Consider the following 26,090-nt stretch of genomic DNA (forward strand, 5'->3'; position numbering starts at 1 on the left):
CCACCTCTTGGGAAAGGCTACTATTTGGTACAGACCTATTCGCTTGCCTTTTGTCAGCCTTCATTCCCCCTGCCCCCACCCACCCACCCATCCCCGCCACCCCTAGGGAAGCTGGTTGCACACTCCGTTTTGTATTTTTTAAATAGTCTCTACTCTAAGCACAACAGACTCATGACAATATTGTGAAACCTGGTTACAGGTATGGAAACTGGATTCAGAAGGCAACCTGCTACCAAGAAAATGATTCAGGGGCAGCCCAGATGAGTGGGACAGAAACGGTCTCCATCACAGGCCTACCCCCTACCCATCTGCAACTTTGGGGCCAGCTCATACAGTTTCCCTAATAGACATAGGTAATTGAATTAAAAATTCAAGATAATAAATATCTGGGAAACAGTGGAGATTTCTGTGTATCATCGGTTAGACACAACTTCAGGCAGAAAGTACTGACGCACACCTCAGTGACCCAGGTGTGACGGTGACATAAAGGACCCAACAGAGGACAGGTCTGATTGCCAGGGAACACTGAGAGTTCAGGAATGGCAAAGGGGAGCATTTCTGGACTGACTTTCTCAGGGACCTTTTAGTGCAGTGTGGTCCTGTCCACTGCCCAGAGCCACTACAGACAATGACTGTTGGAGATGTGTTCATGAGACACCAGCCCATGCACAAGAACGTGACCGCCCCACCTCACCTGTATGAGCCGAATGATCTTATCCTTCACCAGGTCCAGTTTGCTCTTCATTGAGTGTGACGTGTCAATGAGGACATAGATGCAATCTTCACTCACTTTTCCAAAGAGGGCTTGACTCCCATCCTGTAGCCACTTAATCCTAGACAGGAAAAAGTATCAAAGTAAACGGAGCGGAGTCTATGGACAGCAAGGTCATCTTCATCAAAACACAGGGCTACAGAACCAGAGCTCTGCTACATTGTTTATGCCTGATCTTTGGTGAATGGATTCTTTACTTTCAGGTTTTTGTTTTCTGTTATTTTGTTGTTGTTTGTTTGTTTGTTTGTTTGTCTGTAGAAAAAACTACATTTGAGGCTGGAGAAATGGCTGAACACTTAAGATCGCTTACACCTCTTACAGAGGACTCAAATTCAGTTCCCAGCACCCACATTAGGCACTTTACACATAACTCCATCTCAGGGGGACCTAACACCCTCTTCTGGCTTTTGAAGGCACTCTCATGTGCACATATGCAAACACACACACACATACACACACACACACACACACACACACACACACACACAAGAATTCTTTTTTAAAAGGAAATTTTACATTTTGACTGGCCCTCTTATCGGGCCCCTCCACTTCCCACCACCAATTCAAGCAGACACAAAAACAAAGAAAACCAATACAGTGGAAAAATAGATGCAAAGAAAGTCATAAGCGGGGGCGGAGGTGGGGGATGGGGTGGGGGAGAGGCTGTCGGGAGGAGCGGGAGGAGGGATGAGGGGGGGGTCTGTGGTTGGTATGTAGAATGAATTAAAAAATTCTTAAATATAAAAAAAAAAGAAAGCCATGAGCAAATTACTTCTAGTTCACTACTATGTGGAGGCTCTCAGCTATGACTTCAGAGGTCCTGAGTACAGCTCCCTCCGGAAGCCTGTAGGGTCTGTGAGCAGGACTGAGCCACCCCGGGGCCCTGAAACAACCAAGTTCTAGGTGGTTGTGTACACAGGGATGCTGCTGCACTCAGTACTCAGGAGCTCATCCCAGGATGCACTGAAGCTCATGGCCTCGAGAAAAGCCTCGCAGTGAGGCTTGGGGGAAGAGGACAGAGAAAATGTCTTGGTGAGTGGGGGGCAGCAAGTCTTAGGCAACTAGAATTTGTAGGGCAAAATGCCAAATGGCAGTTACTGTCTAGAAAGGTAGAGAGACTTTGAAGGCCATGGAGCAGGGGGTGGGAGATTCCTAATCCAGATATCTGCAGGGTAACCTAGGGATTTGGGTTAAGTGGTGATCAGGGCATGTGTGTGAAGAAATTACAGAAGCCAAGGGGAAAAATCATCCAAAGCTCACCGGAGATTATACACCTGACAATAGCAGTTCATTTTCCCAGCCGTCAGAGCAAAGTGTCAAGGGGAATCCTCACAACGGTGTTACCTTACCAGTAAAACCAAATCAACCCTAGGGTAAAGACTATGTGGACTTGAGTTCATGTAACTTAAAAATATGACTTCAACTCAAACTGGGTCTAAGCCACTTAACACTATCACAAAATACATATAAAAATGTAGTAAAGTCTAGCATCCAAGAACGTAAAAATTCAAAATGTCTGGAATCCAGGAAAAAAACTAGAAAATGACTCTCAGGTGTATGGGAAAGGAGGAGAATATCCACAATTAGTAGAAAACCTGATCAAAAGAAATAGAGCCCCAAGCAACCCAGATGTTAGAATTAGCAGAAAAGAAAAGAGTGTTACATGGTCACTACAAATGTGTTTTGCATGTCCAGGAACAGAACCAGAAGAGAAATAGAAGGCATAAAAAAAGATCCTAAACATTGCAGAAGAGGAAGTGGAAAGAATGAAAGAGACAGAGAATGGAGGAGGGCATGTGAGATGCTGAGTCCTAGATGGTACGTGGTGTCATTCTCATGAACTCAGCACAGCTGTGGTTACCTGTACAAGATCTGCATAAAACCAAGTCAGTCAGAATCCCAGCATAGTTGGGGGGGGGGGTACTCTCCAGGCCCCAGGAGAGCACTTACTGAGGAACTATCAGCAGATGATAGCTGCTGGGGTAGGGAGCACCTTCTTTTTGGAGCGTGTTCTCCAAGACAGGTTTCCCATGCTCCAATGGACGGCCCCATCCCATTCACATATGGGCAGCACTAACTGGACTTAGTGGTTATTAGAAGAAGAAAAGGAGGAGGAGGAAGAGGAGGGGAGGAGGAGGGGAGGAGGAGGAGGAGAAGACAACGACATAAAATTGGGGCAGGGATATTTTAGGGGTTGCAGGTGGAATTGGAGGAGGAAATTTCTATTTCATTACATATATGTAATGGAATTCTCAAGTATAAATACAAATTATAATAATTGATAAAATTTAAAAGACCCTTAATGGGACTCCTAGAGAGATGCATCTGAAGTGAAAAGTAAATTATATAGCATTAATAGTAAGCGAGACAGCAAAAGAAAAGATCAGGGATTTTTTTTTTTAGGCATAGCAGTAAGAAACAATTCAAAGTGAACCATAAAATTTGAAAGACAAAATTCGTAATATACAAGAAGTGTGTCTGTAGACTCTACAGCAGACAGGAAAGGGAGAAATAGAAAAGATATTCAAAAACGTTTCTATTTTGATGGAAACAGTATGCCTACAGATTCAAGGAGGTCAAAGAAACCAACAGAAGAGAAGAGAAGAAACCACAGCAAAGTATATCATTAATTTGATGAAACCCAGTGATTAAAAGCAGCCAGAGGCAGGAAAATTCACAGTGCATTCAGAGTCTATGAATAAAAGTCTTTTTTATCATAAACCATACAGGCCAGAATACACTGAAGATTTTAAAAAGAAACAACCGATAAAAATTTCAAACTAGAATTCTATACTTAGCAAAAAGATCTTTTTTAAAAAGGGGGGTAAATTAAAGGGGTTTTCACTCTAACAGTGCTAATACAGTTCATCACTAACAGACTTGAACCACAACAGATACTAACAAAGCTTTTCAGGTAGAAATGAAAGAAAGCCCAGTGGAAGTCTGGATTTATATAAAGGAGTAAAGAGTAACAGAAACAAGCAGGAACAAATACAACATGTATTTATTCCAATTCTTCGCCATTAGATTAGGACATTAGACTATTTGTACTACACTGTTGGGTTCACAGAAGCTGCACATATGAAGTACATGGTAACTGGAAAAGAGGGGGGCGGACGCTGTATATTCTTATACACGAAGAGGCATGATCTTGTCTGAAGGCAAACTGGGAGGTTAATATGTACAGCACAAATGTCAGCTAGTCACACACATCAAGACAAAACTTTAACAGACAGGGTTACTATGACAACCAGGGAGAGCAAGGGGAGTCATAATTAGGTAACACAAAAGCTAAAAAGTGAACAAAAAGGAGACAAGGCAGACGGAAAAAGTTTACAAGATCCCAGATTTAAATCTAGCCACGTTAATAAATATAAATCATAACAACACTATAATCACTGTCTCCAAGAAGCCCAGTTAATTACAAGCCAGAGATAGGCAAAGAGAAAAGGACGGGAAAAGATAAGCCATGGAGACCATATCATCGTTAAGCTAGAGTAACTAACTATTCTGAGTAACTAACTATTCAGCTGTCAGATTAAGTACATGTCCTAATAAGGAATTTTGGCAGAGTTGAACAGGGCCTTTATATGATAAAGGAGCTGATCCAGCAAGTGGATACAACAGTCTGCAACATATGCGCACCAACTAACAGAGTTTCAGAGTCTTAAGGAAAAGCTGATAGAGCTGAAAGAACCACACAGAAACGACTCAGTGATTTCGACAATTTTCTCAATAATTTAAAGAACAACTAAAGAGAAAATCAGTAAGCATGGATGACTAGCACAATGCTGCCAACAAAATGAAACTTATAAATGCAACTGACATGTATAGCACACTTTCTGAGAAAAGTTGATGCTTTCGAGTTCTATGCCCCAAAACCTTTCCACAGAGAAGAAAACTCCAGGCTTCAGTGGGGTTACTGGTGAATTCTGCCAAACATATAAGGTAGAGATGGTGCCAGTTCTCAGAGTTCTGCAGAAAATAGAACAGGAAAAGAGCTTCTGCCCGTTCTTGACACCAGGAAGGCAAGGGACAAAGGGACCCAGAGGGTGGAGTGTGCTGCAAGCAGCATGTCCCCTACAAGAAACACCAACCAGTCAGCTCTGAAGCCACAGAAGGAGACTCTGGACACAGGGCCAGCTTTCTGTGAGTGATCCATCACCATGTGGCTTTTGAGATGCTGGGGCTCTGGGTATAAACACTGGACAGTTGGGAATCTGCTCATATGGCTTTGTAATAAAAACGGCATGAGGATGGAGGGGACATTCATTTTCAAATGACTGTACAAGGCTGCCACTGGCTTAAACCCATTAGAATCAGCATCTGGCATAATCCACAGAGCAGATTTACAAATGTCATCACCATTCCCACTTCATAATCAAGGAAACAGATGCAAAAAGACATTAACTAACTTGCCTAGGACATTAACTTACCCGCCCAGGGCCAAACAGCAAGTGATATAGCTGGGATTTTCATCATTTTTTGATTTCTTGATTTTCCAGTTCACTGAGACCTCAGGCCGATACCCCTAAATGAATTTCATCTGCATGATCTAAAGCTGTCCCCTGACATCTGGAACCTGAGGGTGTTAATTTAAACGATCCACATGGAGTCAACCCTGAGGTTACGGTATCAGTACACCCACCATACTCAGGAGCAGAGCAGATTGTAAGAACACAGCAGGATAAAGACAGATAGGAGACTGTGTATTCTCATTGTTTTCTAAAATATATGTGTGTGTGTGTGTGTGTGTGTGTGTGTGTGTGTGTGTGTGTGTGTGTGTATAAAATCTGATTATTATCCAATATGTCATAGCTACATAAGAGTTGCCTTGAGATAAAATAGTTCTATAAGGGAGCAGAGATGCGATATAGTCTGCAGTATACCCACGGCCCACAAAACCCTCCAAAGCACAGACAGAAGTATCTCTTAATCTTAATCTCCTAATAGCCGTTACTTCAAAATTACTCCCTTGGAAGCTGAGGAGAAGGTTCCACTGATAAAGTGCCTGTCACAAAAGTGTGAGGACCTCAGCTCCAATCCCCAGCTCCCACATAAAAGTCAGGTATAGTAATGCATGTCTCTAACCCCAGTTCTGGGGAGACAGAGACAAGTAGCTCTCTGGAGGACATTAGCCAGCCAGTCTCACTAATCACTGAGCTCCAGGTTCCATGGGAGACCTTGCCTCAAATATTAAGATGGAGAGCAATTGAGGAAGATATTAGACACCAACCTCTGTCCCCTTTCCACATGCATGCATACCACACATGCACACCACGCTTGCACACTACGCATGCATACCACGCATACACACCACGCATGCACACCACGCATGCACACCACGCATACACACCACGCATACACACCACGCATACACACACAATAACACCTCCCTGTTCTGTTTCTGTTGAAATCTGAGTATGGGTATTTCCCTTTGGTTAATAATGTCATCAATAAACTATTAGATGGAAACTGTGACAATGACGTCTATTGGCCACTTCACTTCACTGAGCTCATACAGTACTTCACGAGAGACTAGATCACTAGTGACCACATACAAACATACCAACCTCCTTTGGATCCTGGCCAGGGCTATGTGAACTCTCTCACTGTACCATTTGCACTTCTCCTTGGTAATGTTGACATGGACCAAGGTCCCATCCTTCCAGGGGACGTGGATGAATCTGCTGCAGTATTTGGCATGAACTGTCTTCCTATTGGTGTCCTAAGGAAAGGACAAAGTCATGGGCTAGAGCAGGTTCTTGAAAATAATAATAATAATAATAATAATAATAATAATAATAATAATACACGACTCCTCACATGGGCCCACAAAATAACTAAAAACTGAATAAAATCGGGTCATCTCTGCCTCCATTTTGTATCTGTCTCTGACTCCATCACCTGGTGAATCTGCACATTGACATGCTAATATCCGAAGGAGTGCCTGAGTATCACATAATAATGGCTAACATTGCACCTTCCTGCAAAAATAAGGACCAATAAGAGCAACTGAAACATCTTACTCTGCAGTGCCCTGTTCCAGATCCACCCCGCACCCCCAATAACCCAGAAAAAAAAAGGAGCCTCAAGGTGTATGGTAACCCTGCAATTACTCTGGATTCCAGGAACAGCAGAGCCTCAGAGACACATGACTCTATAATGAGATGCCTCACCCCCACAGCAGCAGTAACCATCTTACAGGAACCAGACCACTCCTCTCAACATCGACAGTAACAACTTCAAACCTCGCAGAACCAGAACTGAGACAAGATCAACTAGATCAAGCTTGCCTGGGACCGCTGAAGTGTACAACCCTTTCTTTCTGCCCCAGTTCTTCCTGTATGAAGCCTACAGTTCAATTCGGTACCCCAAAGACAGACTTTGGGGTCCACGATCCCCTTTGTCCATACTTTGCCATGTGACCAGAAGCCACGTTGATGAAATCTTTCTCTGCCATTCACCATCGCCTCTCTAACTGGGCCTGCCTCTCTAACTGGAGTATTGGGATATGGTTGAGCCTGATCTGTGGGGAATCCCAGGGCTTGCGCTTTGGGGCTAAAACTCTAATAAAAACAGCCACTTGGAAACCGTGTAAGGAAAAAATAGCCCGGAAGCACGCCCATCTCTGCTTTATTTGTACACCTCTTAGCACACATCTCCACGGGGAGACCATTCTGGTGCCTGCTCCATACACAGCCCTGTGATGGAGATCATGGACAAGGTCAGAAGTACACATGTGATCCCATTTGTGTCTTGGAGAAGCCAGTGATTCCTGCAAGGAGAGGGAGGGGAGGGGAGGAAAAGGGAGGGGGAAGGAAGGAATTAGAGAATAAGAATTGATCCCTGAGAACCTGTTCCCCATGCTGGATTACCTAGCCCAGCCTTTCTACAGGGGGAGGAGCTCGGTCCCACCTCATCCTGATGTGCCATGGGAGGCCTGTCCCTTTCTGAATGGAGACAGAGGGGAGTAGATGGGAGGTGGGGTAGATGGAAGTGGGGAGGGGAGGGAATGGAAGGAGAGGAGGGTGGGGAAACTGTGGTCAGCATGTAAAATAAAGGGGAAAATGTTAATAAAAAATAAAATCAGATTTTAAAAAAAAGAATTGATCACTGAATTTAAAAATTCATATATCCCAGCTTTCATGGAGAAGTGGGGATTTTGCATAATCAGTAGATTCTAGAGCACATAGGAAGGGAACTGGAGAGCTGGAGAAAGAGAATGGATCACATTCTTTGGAAGAGTTGACTTCTAAGGAGAAACAGAATGGAGAAAACGAGGCACAGGGAGAGGGCAACACCAGTAGCTGTCACTCTGAGGGGATGGAGCCCGTGCACAGCAGGAAAAGGCCATCAAATGCAGGTGTGCTATCAAATGTCCTACAGGAGCCGGGGAGAGGGCTCAGTGAGAAACGTGCCTCCTGTACAGGCTGAGGAAGACCTGAGTTCAGATCCTCAGCACTCATGGAAATAGCTGGGCCTGGCAGCATACATGTAACCACAGTACTGGCTGGCATAGAGTGACAGAGACAGACACTGGCCAGCCAGCCTAGCCCAATCCAGTAAGAGACCGTTTCTCAAAAGAAGGAATAAGATGGAGAACAGCACATGCCATTGACCTCTAACTCCCCCCCCCCCCCGCCACATACATACATACATGCATGCATATGCTCATACCCATATATTACACACACACACACACACAAAATCCTAAAATGCATGCTTATAAGCTGATGGAAAGCTCTAGAAGGGCAACATTGAGAGTATAAAGTAAAATGAGTGAGTGAAAAATGAATCTATACATGGAGAATGTTCAATAGGAGCAAGGTCAATTCTTCGTGGGGACAGAAGCCTTAATCCAAAGTGAAATTGAGCCTCATGGCTGAGTGCTTGCCTTCAGATTTCTCTAGCACAGTCAGCTGCCATTCACAAGAAATGGCCAAAGTTGGGTTTAAATAGCTGTGGGATTGATTGTGCTGGATACATGAAATAATCTAAGATGGAAACAAGTTATGAGGATGTGTGGAAGGGGCAGACACACAGAGACACGGGAAGGGTGGCAGGAGTAATAATCTGCAGACCCACCCCCACTGAGGCCGACGGAGTGGTGGTAGTCACGCCACAGAGGAAATGCCTTAGGAAAGTAATCTAAGTGGTTTGGTTAGAACGGATTGTGTGGGCTATGTTTGCCGTTCTTCCTAATACCAAGGTCAAGGGTGCACCTATGGCAGGGAGGGGGTGATGGGTGGAGGAGGAGGAAGTCATTAGAAGAGGGGATAAAGAATGAAAGATCAAGAGCGTCAGAAGGGTCATCCATAGGGGACTGACATCCTGAAGAGTGAAAGCAGGGCTTGGAGTCAGTGGTGGCAAGGAAGAAACTCATCTTCAAGGCCAGGAGCCGGCGAGGTGGGCTCAGCACAGCTCCAAGGAGGTGCTGTGACAGTCTGATGACAGGGTAAGAACAGCCGGGAAGCAGCCAGAGGAGAAAAGGCCAATGGGTCCAAGACAGAGCACAGCCTCTGCTGCGGAGGATAAGAATTCAAGGGTCACAGAGGGACAGGAACCGGGAAGGTCAGTGGTGAGGACAGGGTTTATCAGCGACAGGCTGCCAAGGGAGTGGCTGGCGAAGGGAGCTGTCCTCTACCAAGGTGCCTTTCCTCTCCTTCTCAACCACACCCCTGGGGCTGTCACACAAAAGCTTCCTCCCTGCCTATCTCTCAGTCCAGTGATGTCATTTCCCTAGAAGTCTGAAGCACAGCCAAGTGAAGCAACAGTGAGCCGCGAAGCCGTGGGGAGGCAGGCTAGTAGGCAGAAGCATGACAGAAGGAGATTTCAACATGGCAGCCCAGGTGATCCCATTCACACCGGCCCCCACCTGCCACAAGAGAATATCCTACCAGCCGGGAGGCCCAGCAACTTCATCCCCCTCCAGTGTAAAACTGAGAGCATTGATAAACTGATAAACCCTGTCCTCACCACTGACCTTCCTGGTTCCTGTCCCTCTGTGACTCTTGAAATCTTGCCCTCCGCAGCAGAGGCTGGGCTCTCTCCTGGACCCATTGGCTTTTTCTCCTCTGGCTGTTTCCTAAGGTATCTTGATGATACAGAGCACAGAGCATTCCCAGCGCTGATTCTCTACCTCTAACATCAATGTCTGCGAGAGAGAAAAGACCACCTCTACAGGGCATCTCCGAACTGCTAGGCTCTGGGCTCAGGTTGTACCTGACAACGTCCAGTTTAAAGGAGGAAGCTCCAGGCAGCGAAATGATCCCCGCCTCTTCGTCCATCTTGGAAACCCTACACAAGGTCTTCCTAGTCATAAATTTCTCAGATGTGCAGAACTATACCACATCTAAATCAGTGGTTATATAGATAATCATACAGGGGATTTACCCCCTGGCTGCCAGGGAACCCTAAAGGATCTACCTATTTTACAGCCACCGTGTCTCCCTACTAAATGCATGGCACAACCTTAGGAGTAACCCAATTTGGGTACTATGGTCTGAAAATATGAAGAAACAATGTTTTTCCTCCACTATTTATGGAAGAGAGTAGTTAGCATAATTCTCAACCCTCACCATGTCATTATGCACTAGCACAAGAAATATGAGCAAAGCCACATTCTTCAATCTGGCCCTTAAATTTTCATTGAGACTAAGAAGGAAGGGAAAGTTCAGCATTAGAGCTGGCCCAGGGCCTGCCATATTGCCACAGCGGGCTATGTCAAAATCGGCAAGGATTAATACTTTTAAATACCCGGGACTGAATATTTTCTGAGTGAAAATTTCGTTACGGATGACTTCCTGAACATGACTGAATGATGTCTACAAAGCTAGAAAACTGTGCTCGGGAGGAAAGCCACTAATGAGATTTCCCCTGTGCTGCGGCAATTACTCTGCCTCCTAGGATACGCCAGGAAGCAAGCTTTTCGTCAATGCTGCGTTTTTCTAATTCAATTTATATATTTTCCTCCTGCAGTCCACTGTAAACATGCAGGGATAAGGAGGTAAAAGCACAACGCGGGGGGAACCTGAACTGAACCGCTAGAAGAAAACAGCCTGACTGGCGGAGGGGGGGGGGGGCGCATGGGGGGATGGGGAATGGGGGACGGGCAAGGAGCTGGGTGGTCAGCCAGAGTAGCGACACATCAGAGCATGCAAGTCCCCTCCGTTGGATCCACAAGCCTCTCAGTAATGGCCTTGACCCTGAATCACAGCCCTTAAGGATAAATATATCAAGTGACACAGTATTTGAGCAGGCCCTTGATTCTCTCATGTTCTCTATTTCCAAAACACACCACACACACACACACACACACACACACACACACACACACACACACGCGCGCGCGCGCGCGCGCGCGCGCACGCGCGCAGGCACTGCTTTTCTGCTTTATACTGTGACATTGCTTAGTCTCAACAGTTGATTCTGAGTATTTTGGTCCCTGCTCTACACATGCGCATGACTATCTCTCAGTGTGTAGGCGTTGGTCCACCACCTGGGTGCTTGCTATGGTTTGTCCCCACCGTGTTGAGCATTAGTCCCCAAGACGGTAGTGCCGGCAGGTGGTGTCTTTAAAAGGTGATTGACAGACACTCAAGTATTTCTGTAGGCATGCATTAGGTGTCTCAGAACTGGTTACCCTGAGAGTGAACTGTTACAAAGCAGGTCAGCCTGCCTGCCTCTGTTATTTCTCTTGTGGCTGTTACAAGACACCCGACAAACCCAAGTTAAGGAAGGAAGGGAGGGTTTGTTTTGGCCCGTGGTTTGGGGGTACAGTCTGTCATGGTGGCGAGGCCTCGGCAGCAGGAGCGTGAGGCGGCTGCTCACATCCCATCTGCAGTCAGGGAGCAGGGAGAGACGGATGCTGGTGCTCAGCTCACTTTCTCCTTTTTACTCAGTCTAGAACCCCAAGCCATCGACTAGTGTTACCCACATTTAGGATGGCTTCGTTCACATGTAGAGTAGGTTTTCACAGCTCTCCTAACCCAATCTAGAAACTCTTACAGATATGCCCAAAGCTTTTCCTCCTCAGTGATTCTAAATGAAGTTGAAAACCAACATCAGCCATTGCTGATCACACCTACCTCCTCCTTCTCTCTTCTCCCCACCCCTGCCCTCTCTCTGAGCTCTTCTACCCATGCCTGTTTTCCTTCTTTTCCACAGTGAGTTGACACAGCATGAGGTCTGCACCAGGAACTGAGCAGATGCTACACCATACTCTTTGACCTCTAGAACTGTGAGCTAAATAAACATCTTTTCTTTGTAAATTTCCCAGCCTCGGATATTTTGCTATAGTAACACAAAATGGGCCAGCTAGGATATAAGTAATGTAAAACCCTGTCTCTGCCTCAGACCTAATGACTCAAATGCATGATGTGAGAGCTTAGAAATCATTCATACTGAGAATAATTTGGTCTTTGAGAGCCAGAGTCAGACACTGAAAGAAGCTGCGTCCCCAGGGACCCCATTTGGTACAATGGAATTAGATCTTTCAGAGCTTGAAACATACTCATCTGGTGCTCTGAGTCTTTGGAGAATCTGATTTTATGTTTACTGGAAATCCACTATATACTGGCAGGTGCTCCCTGGAGTAATGCATCCTCAAGATGCTTGAAATTCAAGAGGACCACAGAGATGCCTGGTTCTTTACACACTCACCAGCTGTTTCTCCTTCACATTCAACATGGGGGAACAAAGAGCCTCTCATCTGACATAATATTGAACAATCCAGGCACTTATAAGACTTGAACTTCTATTGGCCTAGCTGGTAGCTTGGGTATAATTCACTTATATCTGAGTGTGTCTCCAAAAGTGTCTGTGGTGTAGGGCCCCTGTGTGGCCGTTCTGAGAGGTGGGGAAGTCCTAAGAGGTAAGGTCTGCTAGAAGATCGCGGGGGACTGCTGGGGACAGGAAGTAATGCTGGTCTTGCAGAGTGAGAGCTCAGGTTGCTACATGATGACATCATCGGCACATCAGCCTTCTGCCCATGGCTATTTCTCTTTCTGCTTCTCTGTGACAGAGCTAGGAGCTAGGGGACTGCATCAGAGGCTAAACAGATGGTACCTACCTGGTACTAGGGCTCCACACACGTGAGCTAAACATAAGCATTTCTTCATAAAACATCTAGCATCAGGCATTCTGTTTTGGCCACTCAAAACAGACTAAGACACGCAGAAGCCATGCCCCGGCCTTGATGACTCTCATGGGTACCATTTAGAGAAGGTGGAAAGTGAAGGGGCATCTGTCTCATGGAAACTCTAGATGACTCCCTCCCCTGCCACCTTTCAATGTTGTGGTCTTTCCCTTGGCATCTGATCCAAGGAAGGCTTCACACACACCTTGCCCCCAGGCAACAAGAGGAGACCCACAGCCCCGGCAGCTTTCACCTACCGCACTGGTCTGCACAGACTCATCTTCTGGTTTGCCTTTTATATCAACAACTCCATCAGCATGGCGGAAGGAGCAGTCAGCAAGGACATCATAAAAGGTCAGCTTCTGAGCCTTCAAGCCATATTTCTGGAGCCACTTCTGAGAATCCCATGTGTCTTCTCTGCTTTCCTTACTCTCAAGAGACGTTGATCCTGGAATCATAGTTCATCAGCTACTCATATCACATGACCAATTCCTCCAACACTCCCTACCTCATATTTACCAGTCTGGAACATTCCTGCTGCCAGACCATAGAGCCCACGTATCTCTTCAGGACGTATACTGCAGCAGGACTTTTATTTTTCACCTCATTTCCTCCTCTATGTGTGTGGACTGGCCTTACACCAGAATGGCTCTGGCTGAGTGACCAGGGTCATGTGTCAAGAAAGCACCAAATGCAGGGTCAGAAATTCTGGGTTCAAGCCCGGGCTGGGACATCTGCTATCTTAGGCAAGTGGCTCAAATGTGATTCACCCATTTGGCTATTCTGAACTCAAGCAAATATCTTCACCTGCAGACAGAAGATGGTATCTGCTTGGTCTTCTTGGAGAATCTGACTTTATATTTATTGGAAATGCATTCTATGCTGCTAGGCCACTGATATAATGCATCTGTTCTATTCAGTATGGGAGAAGGGTGGGCTTTTCTTTTTCACACTATTAACTACTCCAGGGACTTCTAATGCCTGAATTTCTATAGACCCAATTCATGGCTTAGATATAACTCACGTAAAACTAGTGATATGATTTAGAAATGTTTTGAGAGAGGATCCAAAAGTTTATGTGGTAGATACTGGTCCCCAATGTGGCAACGGGGCCCAGATGAGAATGGATTCTCATAGGCAGTTCTCAGTATCAGTGGTTTCTAAACTCCAGCAGCATGCAGGCGAGTCGGGAGGTCTGAGTTGGAGACCAAGATTTTGAATTAGTTGTGTCTTAGTCACATGAATGTGTGTTGCAAAAGGGGTTAAAAGAAGGTTGTCCATGCAGCCTGTAGGCTGGCAAGGTCAGGCAACATACAAGGTAGGCTGACTCCCGTGAAGCTCCTTTGGTGAATTTAATCCCTGTTTAGAGTGTGGCCCTCAGCTCTGTGGGCTCAGAAACCGCATCTGTCAGCTGAAGTATCTGGAGCTATATCTAGATTGTCTCATATCGTATCGTATCATTTCGTCTCACAGGTATAGCCCAGAAGGCTAGCTATCCAGCAGCTGTAGGTATATTCTCCTCTGGTGTCTTCCAGAGGCTATCAGTACCACTGTATCCCGTACCCAGAAAGGACTGGTTCAAGGACCACACTGTGAGTACCTCGATCAGAGGCTGCTCAAGTGATGATGTAGTGTTTACACAAAACCTACACACTTGCTCCTGTACACTTCAGATCATCTCTAGATCACACATAACACCCAACACAAGGCAATGCTTATAATATAAACAGTTGCCATACTGTACTGTTTAAGAAACAGTGACAAAACCTGCACATTACTGGTACAGTGGCTTTTTCAAAAGAATATTTTTGATTCATTTTTTTTAAATTGGGTTCAGTCCTCAGAGCCTGAAACTACAAGGCACTGACTGTCATTAAAAGCTGCTCCTGGGATGTTCTCTTTTGTTTTCTGTCGCTGTGACAAACACTGAACTAACAGAAAGAGTTAATTTCCACTTACCATTTCTAGTCCGTCATCTAGAGAAGCCAAAGCAGGAACCCAAGGCAGGAACTGAAGAAGAGGCCACAGAGGAATGTTGCTTCCAAGACTCACTCACCTTGCTTTCTTAGACAACCCAGGCCCATCTGCCCAGGGGACGGCACCACCCACAGTGGGCTGGACCCTCCCACATCAATCATTAATCGAGAAAATGACCCACAGACAAGCCCACAGATAGTTCTGGTGGAGGCAACTCCCTTTTTGAGGTTCCCCTTTCCCAGGTAACTAACTATAGGTTGTATCCAGTTGACAAAAGCTAGCCAAGACAGAGTTAGAGAGACGGCTCGGTGGTTAATAACATGTACTGTTGTTGCAGAGGGCCCAAATGTGGTTCCCAGCACCTGCATCAGGCAGGTCACATCTGCCTGTAACTCCAGCTCTGAAGAATCCAATGTCCTCTTCTGGCCTTTGAGGGCACCTACACACACACACACACACACACACACACACATACACACACACACACACACACACACACACCACACACAATTTTTTAATAGAAATAAATCTTTAAATGAAAGATTAAATTACTGCCAGCCTTACCACCTTTAAGGGGCTATATATAGAATAGGACCTGGGGAAACAAAACAGCTTGCAGTCAATTAGTCCTCAATAATATGTAAAGAGGCTGCCCATGAGCATGTCAGATGAGCTGTGTCCTCGGAGCTCTGTACAGCGCCATGACGGAACTCACTCTGACACCTACTGGAGTTGGAACTGATCAAAGCTGGTTCCTGCTTTCGAACTGGAAGCCGATGTGGCATCCAAAGCCCCTCTGAACACCATCCTGAATGCCAGACACTGGCTTCCATGCAAACCACAGTGTCCTCCTACCCTTCTCAAGCAGTTCGAATCAGATGCCTCCCAGAACACCCAGCCTCTTGAGTTTCCCTTGAGAGCTCCTGGTACCATGGCAAGCAGCTAAAACACGTGGCTGCTTTTTTTTTTTTTTTTTTTTTTTTTTGGTGGGGAGATCAGCCCCCTTGGAGAAACCTTCCTATGACTTCTTCAGTCGCTGTTCATTACTCTCTGCATCTTGGGCTCCTCTTTATTCCTTCCTTATGTAGCTGGTTCTGTTCTTCCTTTTCCCCCCGTTCAGTCAGGGCAGTGGGAAATAAATTTTTCATTCAATGATTTCCATAGCAACACATATCCTTTTGCACATCTGTTTCAGGGGCTACCTTCTTTGAAAAGATGAAGGCCCTTCATCAAGCATAAGTCCAAACGCAGGGGAGAGAGAACTTTCTGGAAGCCATATAAACAATCCTAGTAAGGGTTTTTAAAGAGTCCAGGACGAACCTTCACCTTCCAGCTGGACCAAGGGTACAGCCACTTAAGGGCAGGAGTCAGGCTCCCAATTACCGACTGAAAGGGGGTGAAGACCCCTTCAAACCGCGCTTCCTAAAGGAAATCAGAGGCAGGCCCAGCACAGGCGGAGAGCTCAGGCGTGCCGAGCTGGAGCGATGAGGGGAAAGTGAAGTATTTTTCATATTCATTCATTGCTAATTACACCAATTAGTGGCTGAGCCTTGTTAGCCTCAGAAGGGGAAGGAGAAGGCCATCATCTGTTCATTAGCATCGCTCACTAAGGGATCCTTTTCCAATTCTCCTGCAGTTATTTTAATTAAGAGTGCCGCATGAATTCACACCTTCGGAGCCTTCGCTCACTGCAGAGGTGTGAGCTCACAGGGATGCTTGCTGATCACACGGCCCTCCACATCCACATGACAGTTTGCTAAGGATGTTCTCGGTGTTCTGTGCAAGGGAAGCAGACTGGAGCACGTCCGTGCTGCAGAATTTACTTGCCTGGTCCTCTCCATCCTACTGATCAGTCTTAAAATGTTTTTTTAAGACTTGAAGCCATCTGAATAATGCTTTTGGGGAAAAAAAAATCCATCATGGTCTAAACAGGGGCACAATCAAAATGATATTGGGTATGGCTTATCAGTACTCCACCCTTCTGACACTCATACACCTACCCTCAAAGACAGATCTTTAAGGGGTACCATCAAGGATTGACTACTCTCCCCCACAAAGTACACCCTCTACCCTCTTCCACATCATTCCTGCTGTGCCAGGTCCCTGTGCCGTCAGTGAATGAATGCACTCAATTTCTAGAGATAACATTAATCTGATGATTCTCGCAGTGAACGCCACATGCTCTGCCGCCCCCCCCCCACTGAGTGCCAATTACTGCTACTCAGAAAGAGGGCTCCTTAGGCAAAAAGCTGGGGAACCTAAAAAACTCGGGGATTATTGATGACTTTATTTTCAGCCTTTTCTTCAGAGCATGGACAAGGGGGCTCACCACAAACAGGATTCCCAATTTTGGAAATCTGAAGCTATTTGGTTCCAGAGTCTTTCCGTCCAGGCAATTATGGGGGGAGGGCGTTGTGGTCTACAGACCAGAGCCTGATACACACTGGAAGAAGGGAGGGAGGGAAGAGAACTGAGCACAGCTGGGAACTGAGGGAGATGGACAGGACTCTAAGAAATTCCAATCCCTCCTGCGGGGTGACTCCCTCAGCAGCAGCGAGGAGCTGCAGCCCTTTGGTTGAAGGTGATGAAGCCTGCTTTGGGTGGAAGCCAGGGGACAGGTGGTGGCAGTACGGAAGGAGCCAGAGGTCCACTTCTGAGCAGCTACACACATTTCTGTGCTTGTCTGATACATTCTGTTAACACACATTTGCTAGAGCAAGTGAACGCTGTCCCTGGCATCCTGGGCACTACATGTGAGGGTTGAGGCCCGATGGGGTGCCCTGAGGGGCCTGGTGTTGAATGTCCAATGTGTGCCTGAGTCCAAGCAGGAAGCTCTAGGCTTTGCTCTGAGAGGAGTATCAGGTCACTTGCAGAAGCCTCTTAGAATCTGAAAACCTTAACTTCAAGGGAGAACGAAGTAGAGTGCCAGGGAGTTCTAGGCCTGTTCTCCCCTGGAATACTGTAAAGTGATTTTATTTATTTATTTATACATTTATACTTCCTTCTTGCTAATTCTGTAAAAATCAAACTATGGTTTCCATTGCGATGAAGGGCTATGTCGCTCACCCAATTTGTTTATTCCAGTCTTCCGGTCACTAGCTCCTAGCATCCTCTGAAGGTGGAGAAGAAAGGGGGAGAAAGGAAATGAGACAGAAAAGAAGCGGGTTTGAAAAGGAAGCCGAGTACTAACGAAGAGAACAGGAGGAGGAACAAGTCCCCTTGGGTCCACACTTCGCTCTCTTTCTCTTCGGCTTCATCCCTCTGAGAGATGCGTGGGAAACGGCTCTCAAGGCAGGCAGCACCTCAGCTTCAGGAGGACGCTCAACCATAATACCTGCCGCAGACTACTTGGTGGTGGGGAGCAATAGTTCAGTCCAGTGACAAACCCGCACGGGATTAAGAAGAAAACATCACCAGGAGCCCGGGCCACAGGAGAAGAATCACAGACAGCATGCTCCGATGAGCCAGCCCTCAACGGCCATTTCAACTGGGAACAGCTGAGGACCACTGAGGCCGGCACCAACCTGTACCCAAACAGCAACTTTAAAAAGAGTTGGGTTGGGAGCTAGGGAGATGGCTCAGCAACTGAGAAGACCAGGGTTCAGCTCCCAGCACCCACATGGTGGCAAACGACTATTTGATGCCCTCTACTGGCCTCTGGAGGTACTGCACACATGTGGTGCACAGACAAAATACCCATACACCTAAAATTTAAAATAATATAATAGATCTTCCTTAAAAAATGTTTAAAAATAGTCAGGTTGTGGCAAGATCTATAGACCAATTCAGGGTTTAGATATAAAGTGGACAGATGAGGCTAAGAAAAGAAAAGTCTAAACAGACTTTGAGTTTGGGAAATTGTGACATCTGAAGTTCACATAAGTATGTAATGAAGGCTGGGTTATCAGCCTTTTATTTCCAGATTGTAACCATCCTTCAGCTTCCCTTCACCTAGAGTCTCCGTGAACAGCTTATTTCTAAATACTTCCACTCTTGGGTGCCTGTTCCTTTTCTCCATAGTGTCCACTGAAGCACGAAACAACGCACATTTCTGAGGTCCCTGTCTTAGCTCACTGGTCCATTGCTGTGAGGAGACACCATGACCAGGGCAACTTACAGAAGAAAGCATTTAATTGGGGGCCTGCTTATCGTTTCAAAGGGTTTGTCCATTCTCATCATGGTGGGGAGCATGGTGGCAGGCAGGCAGGCAGACAGGCATGGTGCTGGAGAAGTAACTGGGAGTTCACATCTGATTTACAAGTTGCAGGCAGAGAGGGCGAGAGAGATTGGGCCTCCTGGCACACCTCCTCCAACAAGGCCACTCCCACTCCAACAGTGCCACACCTCCTAATCCTTCCCAAACAGTTCTACTAACTGGGGATCATTGAGGGTCACTCTAATTCAAATCACCACAGTCCCATTTATCTTCTCTCTCCTACTCTTGCTATTGTTAACAGCCAAACCACTGCTAAGCCTAAGACAATACATATTTGTGTGTAGGTTTGTTCCTCAGTGTTATAATTTAGCTTTTACATTGAGGTATTTAATGCATTTTGAGGTAATTTTTTTTTGGTTTATGGGTGAGATAAGAGGCCAAGAGCATTGTGCATGTGTATATCCAGTTGCTCCTATGACATTTGTTGGAAGGTTATTTTCCCTACATTGAAATTTCTTGTTACCTTTGTGCATATTTCACAGATGCTCTTTCTCAGGTTAAGAATGAGACTTTAGGGGCCAGAGGGAAGACTCCACAGTTAAGGGCACTGGCTACTTTTGTGGAGAACCTGAGTTTGATTCCCAACATTCACATTAATTGGCTCACAACCACCTATAAATCTAGCTCCAGAGGATCCAATGCATCTGGCTTGATAAGCACCCCCACACATAAAACCAAACTTACATTTCTTTGATGTCTCTCATTTGATCAGGTTGTATAATTCTTTTTTCTGGTGGACGTAGTCTGCCATTACTTTGCAGAATTTTTCTATCTTTCTTCATAGTAAATATTGAAATTTACTTTTCTCATAGAGTCCTTGGCTTTGGTGAGAAGGTGACACTGGTCTCATAGACTGAACTAGAAAGTAGTATGTCTTCCTTTTGTATGTTTTTGAGAAGTTTCTAGAAGTGGTATCAATTATTGTTTTAAAGATTAATTTAGTATTTTAAAAACTGTGTACATGCACACACACACACACACACACACACACACACACACACACACACTGATACACTTAAGTACCTGAGTATCCAGAAGAGAATGTCAGGTTTCCTGAAGCTGGAGTTGCAGGCAGTTATGAGCCGCCCAACATGGATGCAGGGAACTGACCTCAGACCTTCTGCAAGGGCATGCTCACTCACTCTTAACCACTGAGCCCTCTCTCTAGCTCTCCATGCATTTTTAAATTTAGCTTTCTTGACTGCTCACATTTTGCTTGTTTAGATACTGTGGCACAGATAGCGTCTTACCAATAGGCACAGGGCAGGAATGGCAAAGCCAGCTTTAATACATTTCTAACTGCAATTCTCTGCAGCTAACCACTGCTCAGAACTGCAACAGAATCTTGCTGGTTATTTAATACAGCACCAACAAGATGATCATGTTCCCTCTCTGTTAGTTCAATAAACACTCTCTCAAAACTTGCCTGAAGGACTTGGAAGAGCCTTTAGCCTTGTGACACCAAATTTGACATTTTGGAACAAGTAAATATTCAGAGTCAGAGCTTGGGATCAGATAGCAAATTCCGGGGCTCTTGTTTGCAATTAAAGAATGAGGAGCCCTTGAAATGTTTGAGCTATAGCATAATAAAAAAAAAAAAAAAAGTTGGTCAACATTCTTTGATACTCTATGACAAAGGCCAGATTCTGCCTGGATCCTACACAGAGGAAGTGTCCAGGTGAACGTGCCAGTGCCTCTGGGCAGCCAGCACCTCCTCCTCTGCTTTATCAATGGCCCTGTGTGGAGGTCTAATTAACCACACTAACCAATTACACATTTAACTTGTGGAAACCAGTACTCTTTGAACAGCGTGCAGCTAGGTAAACACTCGCCTTCCTGCTGTTCCCTACCAGCCCTATAGACCCATTTTCTGTCCTCTGTTCTTTTCCTAAGAGTTTTCTTTTACTTGATTTGATATCTCATTTCATCTCCTTTGTTGTATTGTTTGTAATCTTAGTGATTGTTTGCAGCCAACACAACACAACTTCAACCAGTTTCACGGTCTAATTGCAGGTGATGGATCACTTCACCAATAGCATGTGCTAATGATAAACTCAAATTTTCTATGTCTAAACATGTGTTTTGCCTGTGTGTGTGTGTGTGTGTGTGTGTGTGTGTGCATACACATATGTGCAGAGGCCAGAAGCCAATGATGAAAATCTTCTATCACTTCCCACGTGTTTTTTTTTTTTTTTGGAGACAGGATCTCTCACTGAACCTGGAGCTCACCGGTTTCCAAACTGAATGCCTTTTGTTTCCTTCTCTTAAACTGTTTGCTCTTGCTCACACTTCAGGAGCTATGCTGAATAAAGGCGACGAAGTGGGCATGCTTGTTTGTTCTAGATCTTAAGAGAAGGTACATAGAATTCACCTCTCAGTATATTGTCAGCTGTTGATACAACAAATGGCCCTTAATATGTTCTTGTCTTCACATCGTCAAACAGATTTTCTGTTTGGTCATGATTTGGTCTTGGTAAGTTGTTGTCGAGGAATTTGTCCATTTCTTTCGGGTTATCAAACTTTGTTGGTGCCCAGTTGTTCATGGTGACCTCGGTGACCTCTTCCCTTTGTGGAGTGTCAGCTGTCATGTTCTCCTTTCACTCTCTGGCCTGTTTATTGGTGTCACCTGTCCTTTTCTTACTTAGTCCAAGTCAGGGTTTGTCTGAAGAGTCAGCTCTGATTTGCCCATCTTTGCTGGGTTTTGTCCTTTTACTTCCTCTCTGCTCAGGTCTTTCTTTCTTTCCCTATATTCATGTGGGGCATGCATGGCCTGTTCTCCCATCTCTAGCTCCTGGAGAGGCAACAGTAGGTAGTCTTAGATCTTTGCACTTTTCCCATGGGGGCCCAGGATGCTACACTCTCACCTTGATATCACTTCTGCTGTGGGCTTTGATACGTTGTCTCTCCCTTTTCTTTTATGTCAGGAAAAAAGTCATTTTCTTCTTGATTTTATCCTTGATCCATTGTTTACTCAAAAGTAAACTGTATACTTCCCAGGTATCATGTCATGGTTTCCTGAAAGCTTTGGGTGCCACCATCTAGGATAGCTATGATGCAACCCAACACAAGATCGGAAACTTGTTTAAAACACTGTGAGGGGCTGGAGAGATGGCTCAGTGATTAAGAGCACTGGCTGCTTTTCTAGAGGACCCGGGTTCAATTCCCAGCACCCACATGGTAGTTAATAGATATCTGTAACTCTAGCCCCAGGAAATTTAATGCTCTTTTTCTAGCCCCCATGAGCACCAGACATGCATGGGGTAATAGATCTACTTGTAGGCAAAACATCCATACACACACACACACACACACACACACACACACACACACACACTTAAAACACCTTGAGCATGCATCTTGTAGTGGCATCAGCATGTCTCAATGCCAAAAGGTTGGACACACCTGGTAGATGCATGTTGACTCATGAAATCATGTGGTCACTTTCATTATTCCAGCCCTAGGTGGCACCCAGATAGAAATAAGCCATGAGTCTACCATCAGCATGTGGTCACTGTTTCAGGAACAAAGGGCAACCCAAGCTCAGATTTCTTGAATATGCTGACGGTGAGTTACTCAGAAAGAACCAAGACAGGACATCCAGGGAGTAGGCTGTCCTCACCAGCCACTCCCTGTGACCTCCAAAGGTCCTCATGTCTCATTCTCAGTCACCGGCCTGAGGTCAGACACTGGAGGATTCTGTCTGGCTCTGAACATAATCACCCTGAGTGATCAGTCTCAGGCTATAGCTCCCTAGTCACAACTATGGCTACTAATGTCACCAACCTGTGTTATACCAACAACCTGCCAAGACCAGCCCAACAACCAGGCTACAACCCAGGCCCACGTGGCTATGGGTTGAATCCCTGATCCACGACCATTGCCACCACTACAGGTGATGGGACAGCGGTCCAGTGTCCCAGTATGGTGTTTCTTCTAGCACCACAAGTATTTCAGAGGTCCTATCCACCGGCAGACCTAGGATGGAGGCCATTAGCATATGCCTAGCATTAGGTTTGACCAGCTCAGCGCTCAATTCCAGAACAAAATCTTGTGATTCTGATTGTCTTGCTCACATTAGATGGGATCTTGGGTCATGATGCTATGGTGTTTGAGGTTGGTGAATGCAGCCCCTTAACCATCTTAGCATATGCCAAGCTAAGCTACCTCAGAGTCTCACAGCTGAAAGTACCCACACAGTCTTGGGTATCTGAGGCCCATCACACAGCTAGCAGAGATGTAACCCAAAACTCAAGCATGTCCCCTTGGGGCACAAGTCTCTACCAGGTGGTAGAACAGTTTAATGCCCCTGTTTCTAAGCATTGGCTTGGTAATTGTTGTGCCACTCAAGTTGGGGGATGGGAATAGTAGAGACAGTCCCTTGGCCATCAACAATGATGCTAAGATGGGCTTGTCCCTGAATTTCATAGTGACAGGAGTCCGCACTGGCTGAAGAATGGGTGTGCTCAAACCCACTCCAAAACCAGATATAATGTGTTCCATTAGCACACAGGTCTCTTCCTGAGGCTGGAGCTGATCTAGAGGCTCCATCTGTGAGCTCTGGCCCACCTCCAGTTTCTACTAGTTGCTGGGTCTTTCTGCAGCGAGCCTGGAACTGAGCACTACCACAAATCTTCAGGCTACCTTTCTGGCCCTTCCCCATGGTGAGCTATGTCTTACTCCCTGCTCTGCAGCTGGGGTTACAGTAGGGGTGAGGGAAGCCGTCAGCCACATGGCCTAACACAGTTCCAGCTGCCCAGTCTGCATGGAGTGGCCTGGTGGCAGGTATCATATAGCTTTGCCCAACACTCTTTCACTATGGCAGATCTGCACTGGGTTTCAAGTCAAAGGCCTGGGGTTAATTCTTTCTCCCTTCACCACTCAGGGAGGCATCTCATGCTTGGGCTACTTAGAATTGGAGAAGCCATGATGAGGGCCAGTTGTCCTAGTTTTCTTTGCTGTTGCTGTGATAAAACATTGACCAAAGCAATCTGGGGGAGGAAAGCGCTTATTTGGCTTATATTTCTACATTGTAGTCCATTATTGATGGAAGACAGGCCAAGAGCTCAAAGGCTGGAGCTTGGAGGCAGGAGCTGAAGCAGAGACGGCAGAGGAATACTGCTTACTGGCTCACTTGCTCAGCGCCCTTTCTTATACAGCCCAGGTCCACTTGCTTAGGAAAGTAACGCCCATAGTGGACTGGACCCTCCTATATTAATTAACAATTGAAGAAATGCCCACGGTGGGGGGAGGGGGAGGCAGGAGGAGGGGAGAGAGGGGAATCCACGGTTGGTATGTAAAATGAATAAAAAATTTCTTAATTAAAAAAGAAAAGTAAGAAAAAAGAAAATGCTCACAGACATGCCCATAGGCCAATCTGATGGAGGGAATTTTTTAATTAAAGTTACCTCTCCCCAGGTGACTCTAAATTGTATCAAGTTGATAAAAAAATTAACCAACACAGGGACCATTATTGGAACATCCCTCTCGGCTGCCACTTCATTCTGCCTCTCCCTGTCCATTTTGACGGATGGATTTTTTTTTTTTTTTTTTTTTTTTTTACTGTTCAAAGGTCACCTTTTCTTGCTTCTTTTCCTGTACGATAATCTTTGGTTGAATGCCAAGCATTGTGAATTTTATCTTGGTGCGTGCTGAACAGATCCATGCCATGTAAATCTCTCTGAGCTCTGTTGTTGGATTCACCTATATTACCTGGAAACAGTTTTTGGTTTTTTTTCTCATGTCTCATTTTGATGGCTTCCTGAGGAGCTCCCAGAGCAGGGTTCCACCTGAGGCTCGCCTTCCCCTACCATTGAAGTTAAGACTTTCCCAAGTAGTCGTAACAACTCCATAGTTACAAAGTCCTCTGACTCTGTTCCTGAGGCTATGTGAGCATTATCTGTTTTTCTTCTAATTCCTTCCAGCAGTCCCCACCTGTCAGGCAACTTTCTTCCGTGTGTGAACTGCTCAGTAGTCGGATGAGTTCTCAAGGAGGAGCCTCTGCTTGCCGCCTGGGGCGTGTGTTTCTTCCCATTCTGGCGCTCACTCTCTGCTGTGAGCTGCAGCTGCCTTGTTCTTTCCAGACTCTCAGCTCTGTCTCTGCACACTTAGCAAGTTTTGACAAGCTCCTCCTGGCTCCCTCCTCCATGCCCCATGGCCTCGCGAGGCAATCAACTGGGAAGAGGGACCGCGTGCCTCCTTTCTGCCCTGGGCCTGGTTGGTCACCCCCCCTTGTGGCTTGGCGTCCGCTGTCTTCACATTGCTTGGTATTTATTTGGGGTGGGGGGTCAGTTTGTTTTTTTTCTTAAGGAACTTTCATGTCCTGCTCTTGAGATTAAAACAAGTCAATTCCAATGTGGGCTTTATTGCCTCCTTATCTCAGGCATCAGGATAATGAGTCACCTCGGCCAGATATTGCCCCCACACAACCCGGTATGGTTACATGTACAGACTGGTCCCTGACCCCAGGGCTCCCCAGGGGAGGTGAGTGCGGGAGTGAATCAGTGACAGGAATATGAGGAGAGCTAGCTCCAGAGACTCTTTGTCTAACTCATCTGCAGCCTACCCAAATGACAATCCAAGCCTTCCCCTCCCCCCCCCATCTCCTTCATCCTTTAGGCCTTGAGCAGTCAAGCTGAAGGAATGGTTGCCAACTTCCCACAGAGCAGACAAAGGATCTTTCCCACACTGACCATGGGCTTTCAGGGATTAGGAAAGGGGTAGTCAGACATTCTCCATGAAGATGTTGGGGTAAAATTCAGACAAAAGCTTGGATGACTACCCAATAGGGAAATGGTTGTGATCAAACTTCCCCTTTAGAATATAAATGGTACAGTACATCCTGCGTATTTTTTAAATGGCTGCTTGGAGTTATTTTCTTTGGGTGATATGTATATGTTAGGTTAAAATGAAGGGTATTAGAGATCATTATAGAATTTCAGACTCACAGCTCATCCATTTTCTTTCCATTTTAATTTTGTGGTATGTGG

At 45.8% G+C, this 26,090-nt stretch overlaps 1 protein-coding gene across 1 annotated transcript in view; it reads right to left on the reverse strand.

Moving 5' to 3' along the window:
- Vwa3b (von Willebrand factor A domain containing 3B) overlaps positions 1-26,090 on the reverse strand; it is a 180,197-nt gene that overhangs the window by 84,905 nt on the left and 69,202 nt on the right. The window contains 3 exon segments of the mRNA XM_059281386.1: positions 695-833; positions 6,346-6,500; positions 13,169-13,359. Of these exon segments, the coding sequence (XP_059137369.1) occupies positions 695-833; positions 6,346-6,500; positions 13,169-13,359 (485 nt within the window).

Source organism: Peromyscus eremicus, chromosome 16_21 (assembly GCF_949786415.1).
Source record: "Peromyscus eremicus chromosome 16_21, PerEre_H2_v1, whole genome shotgun sequence".
In the NCBI taxonomy this organism is placed as follows: Eukaryota; Metazoa; Chordata; class Mammalia; order Rodentia; family Cricetidae; genus Peromyscus; species Peromyscus eremicus.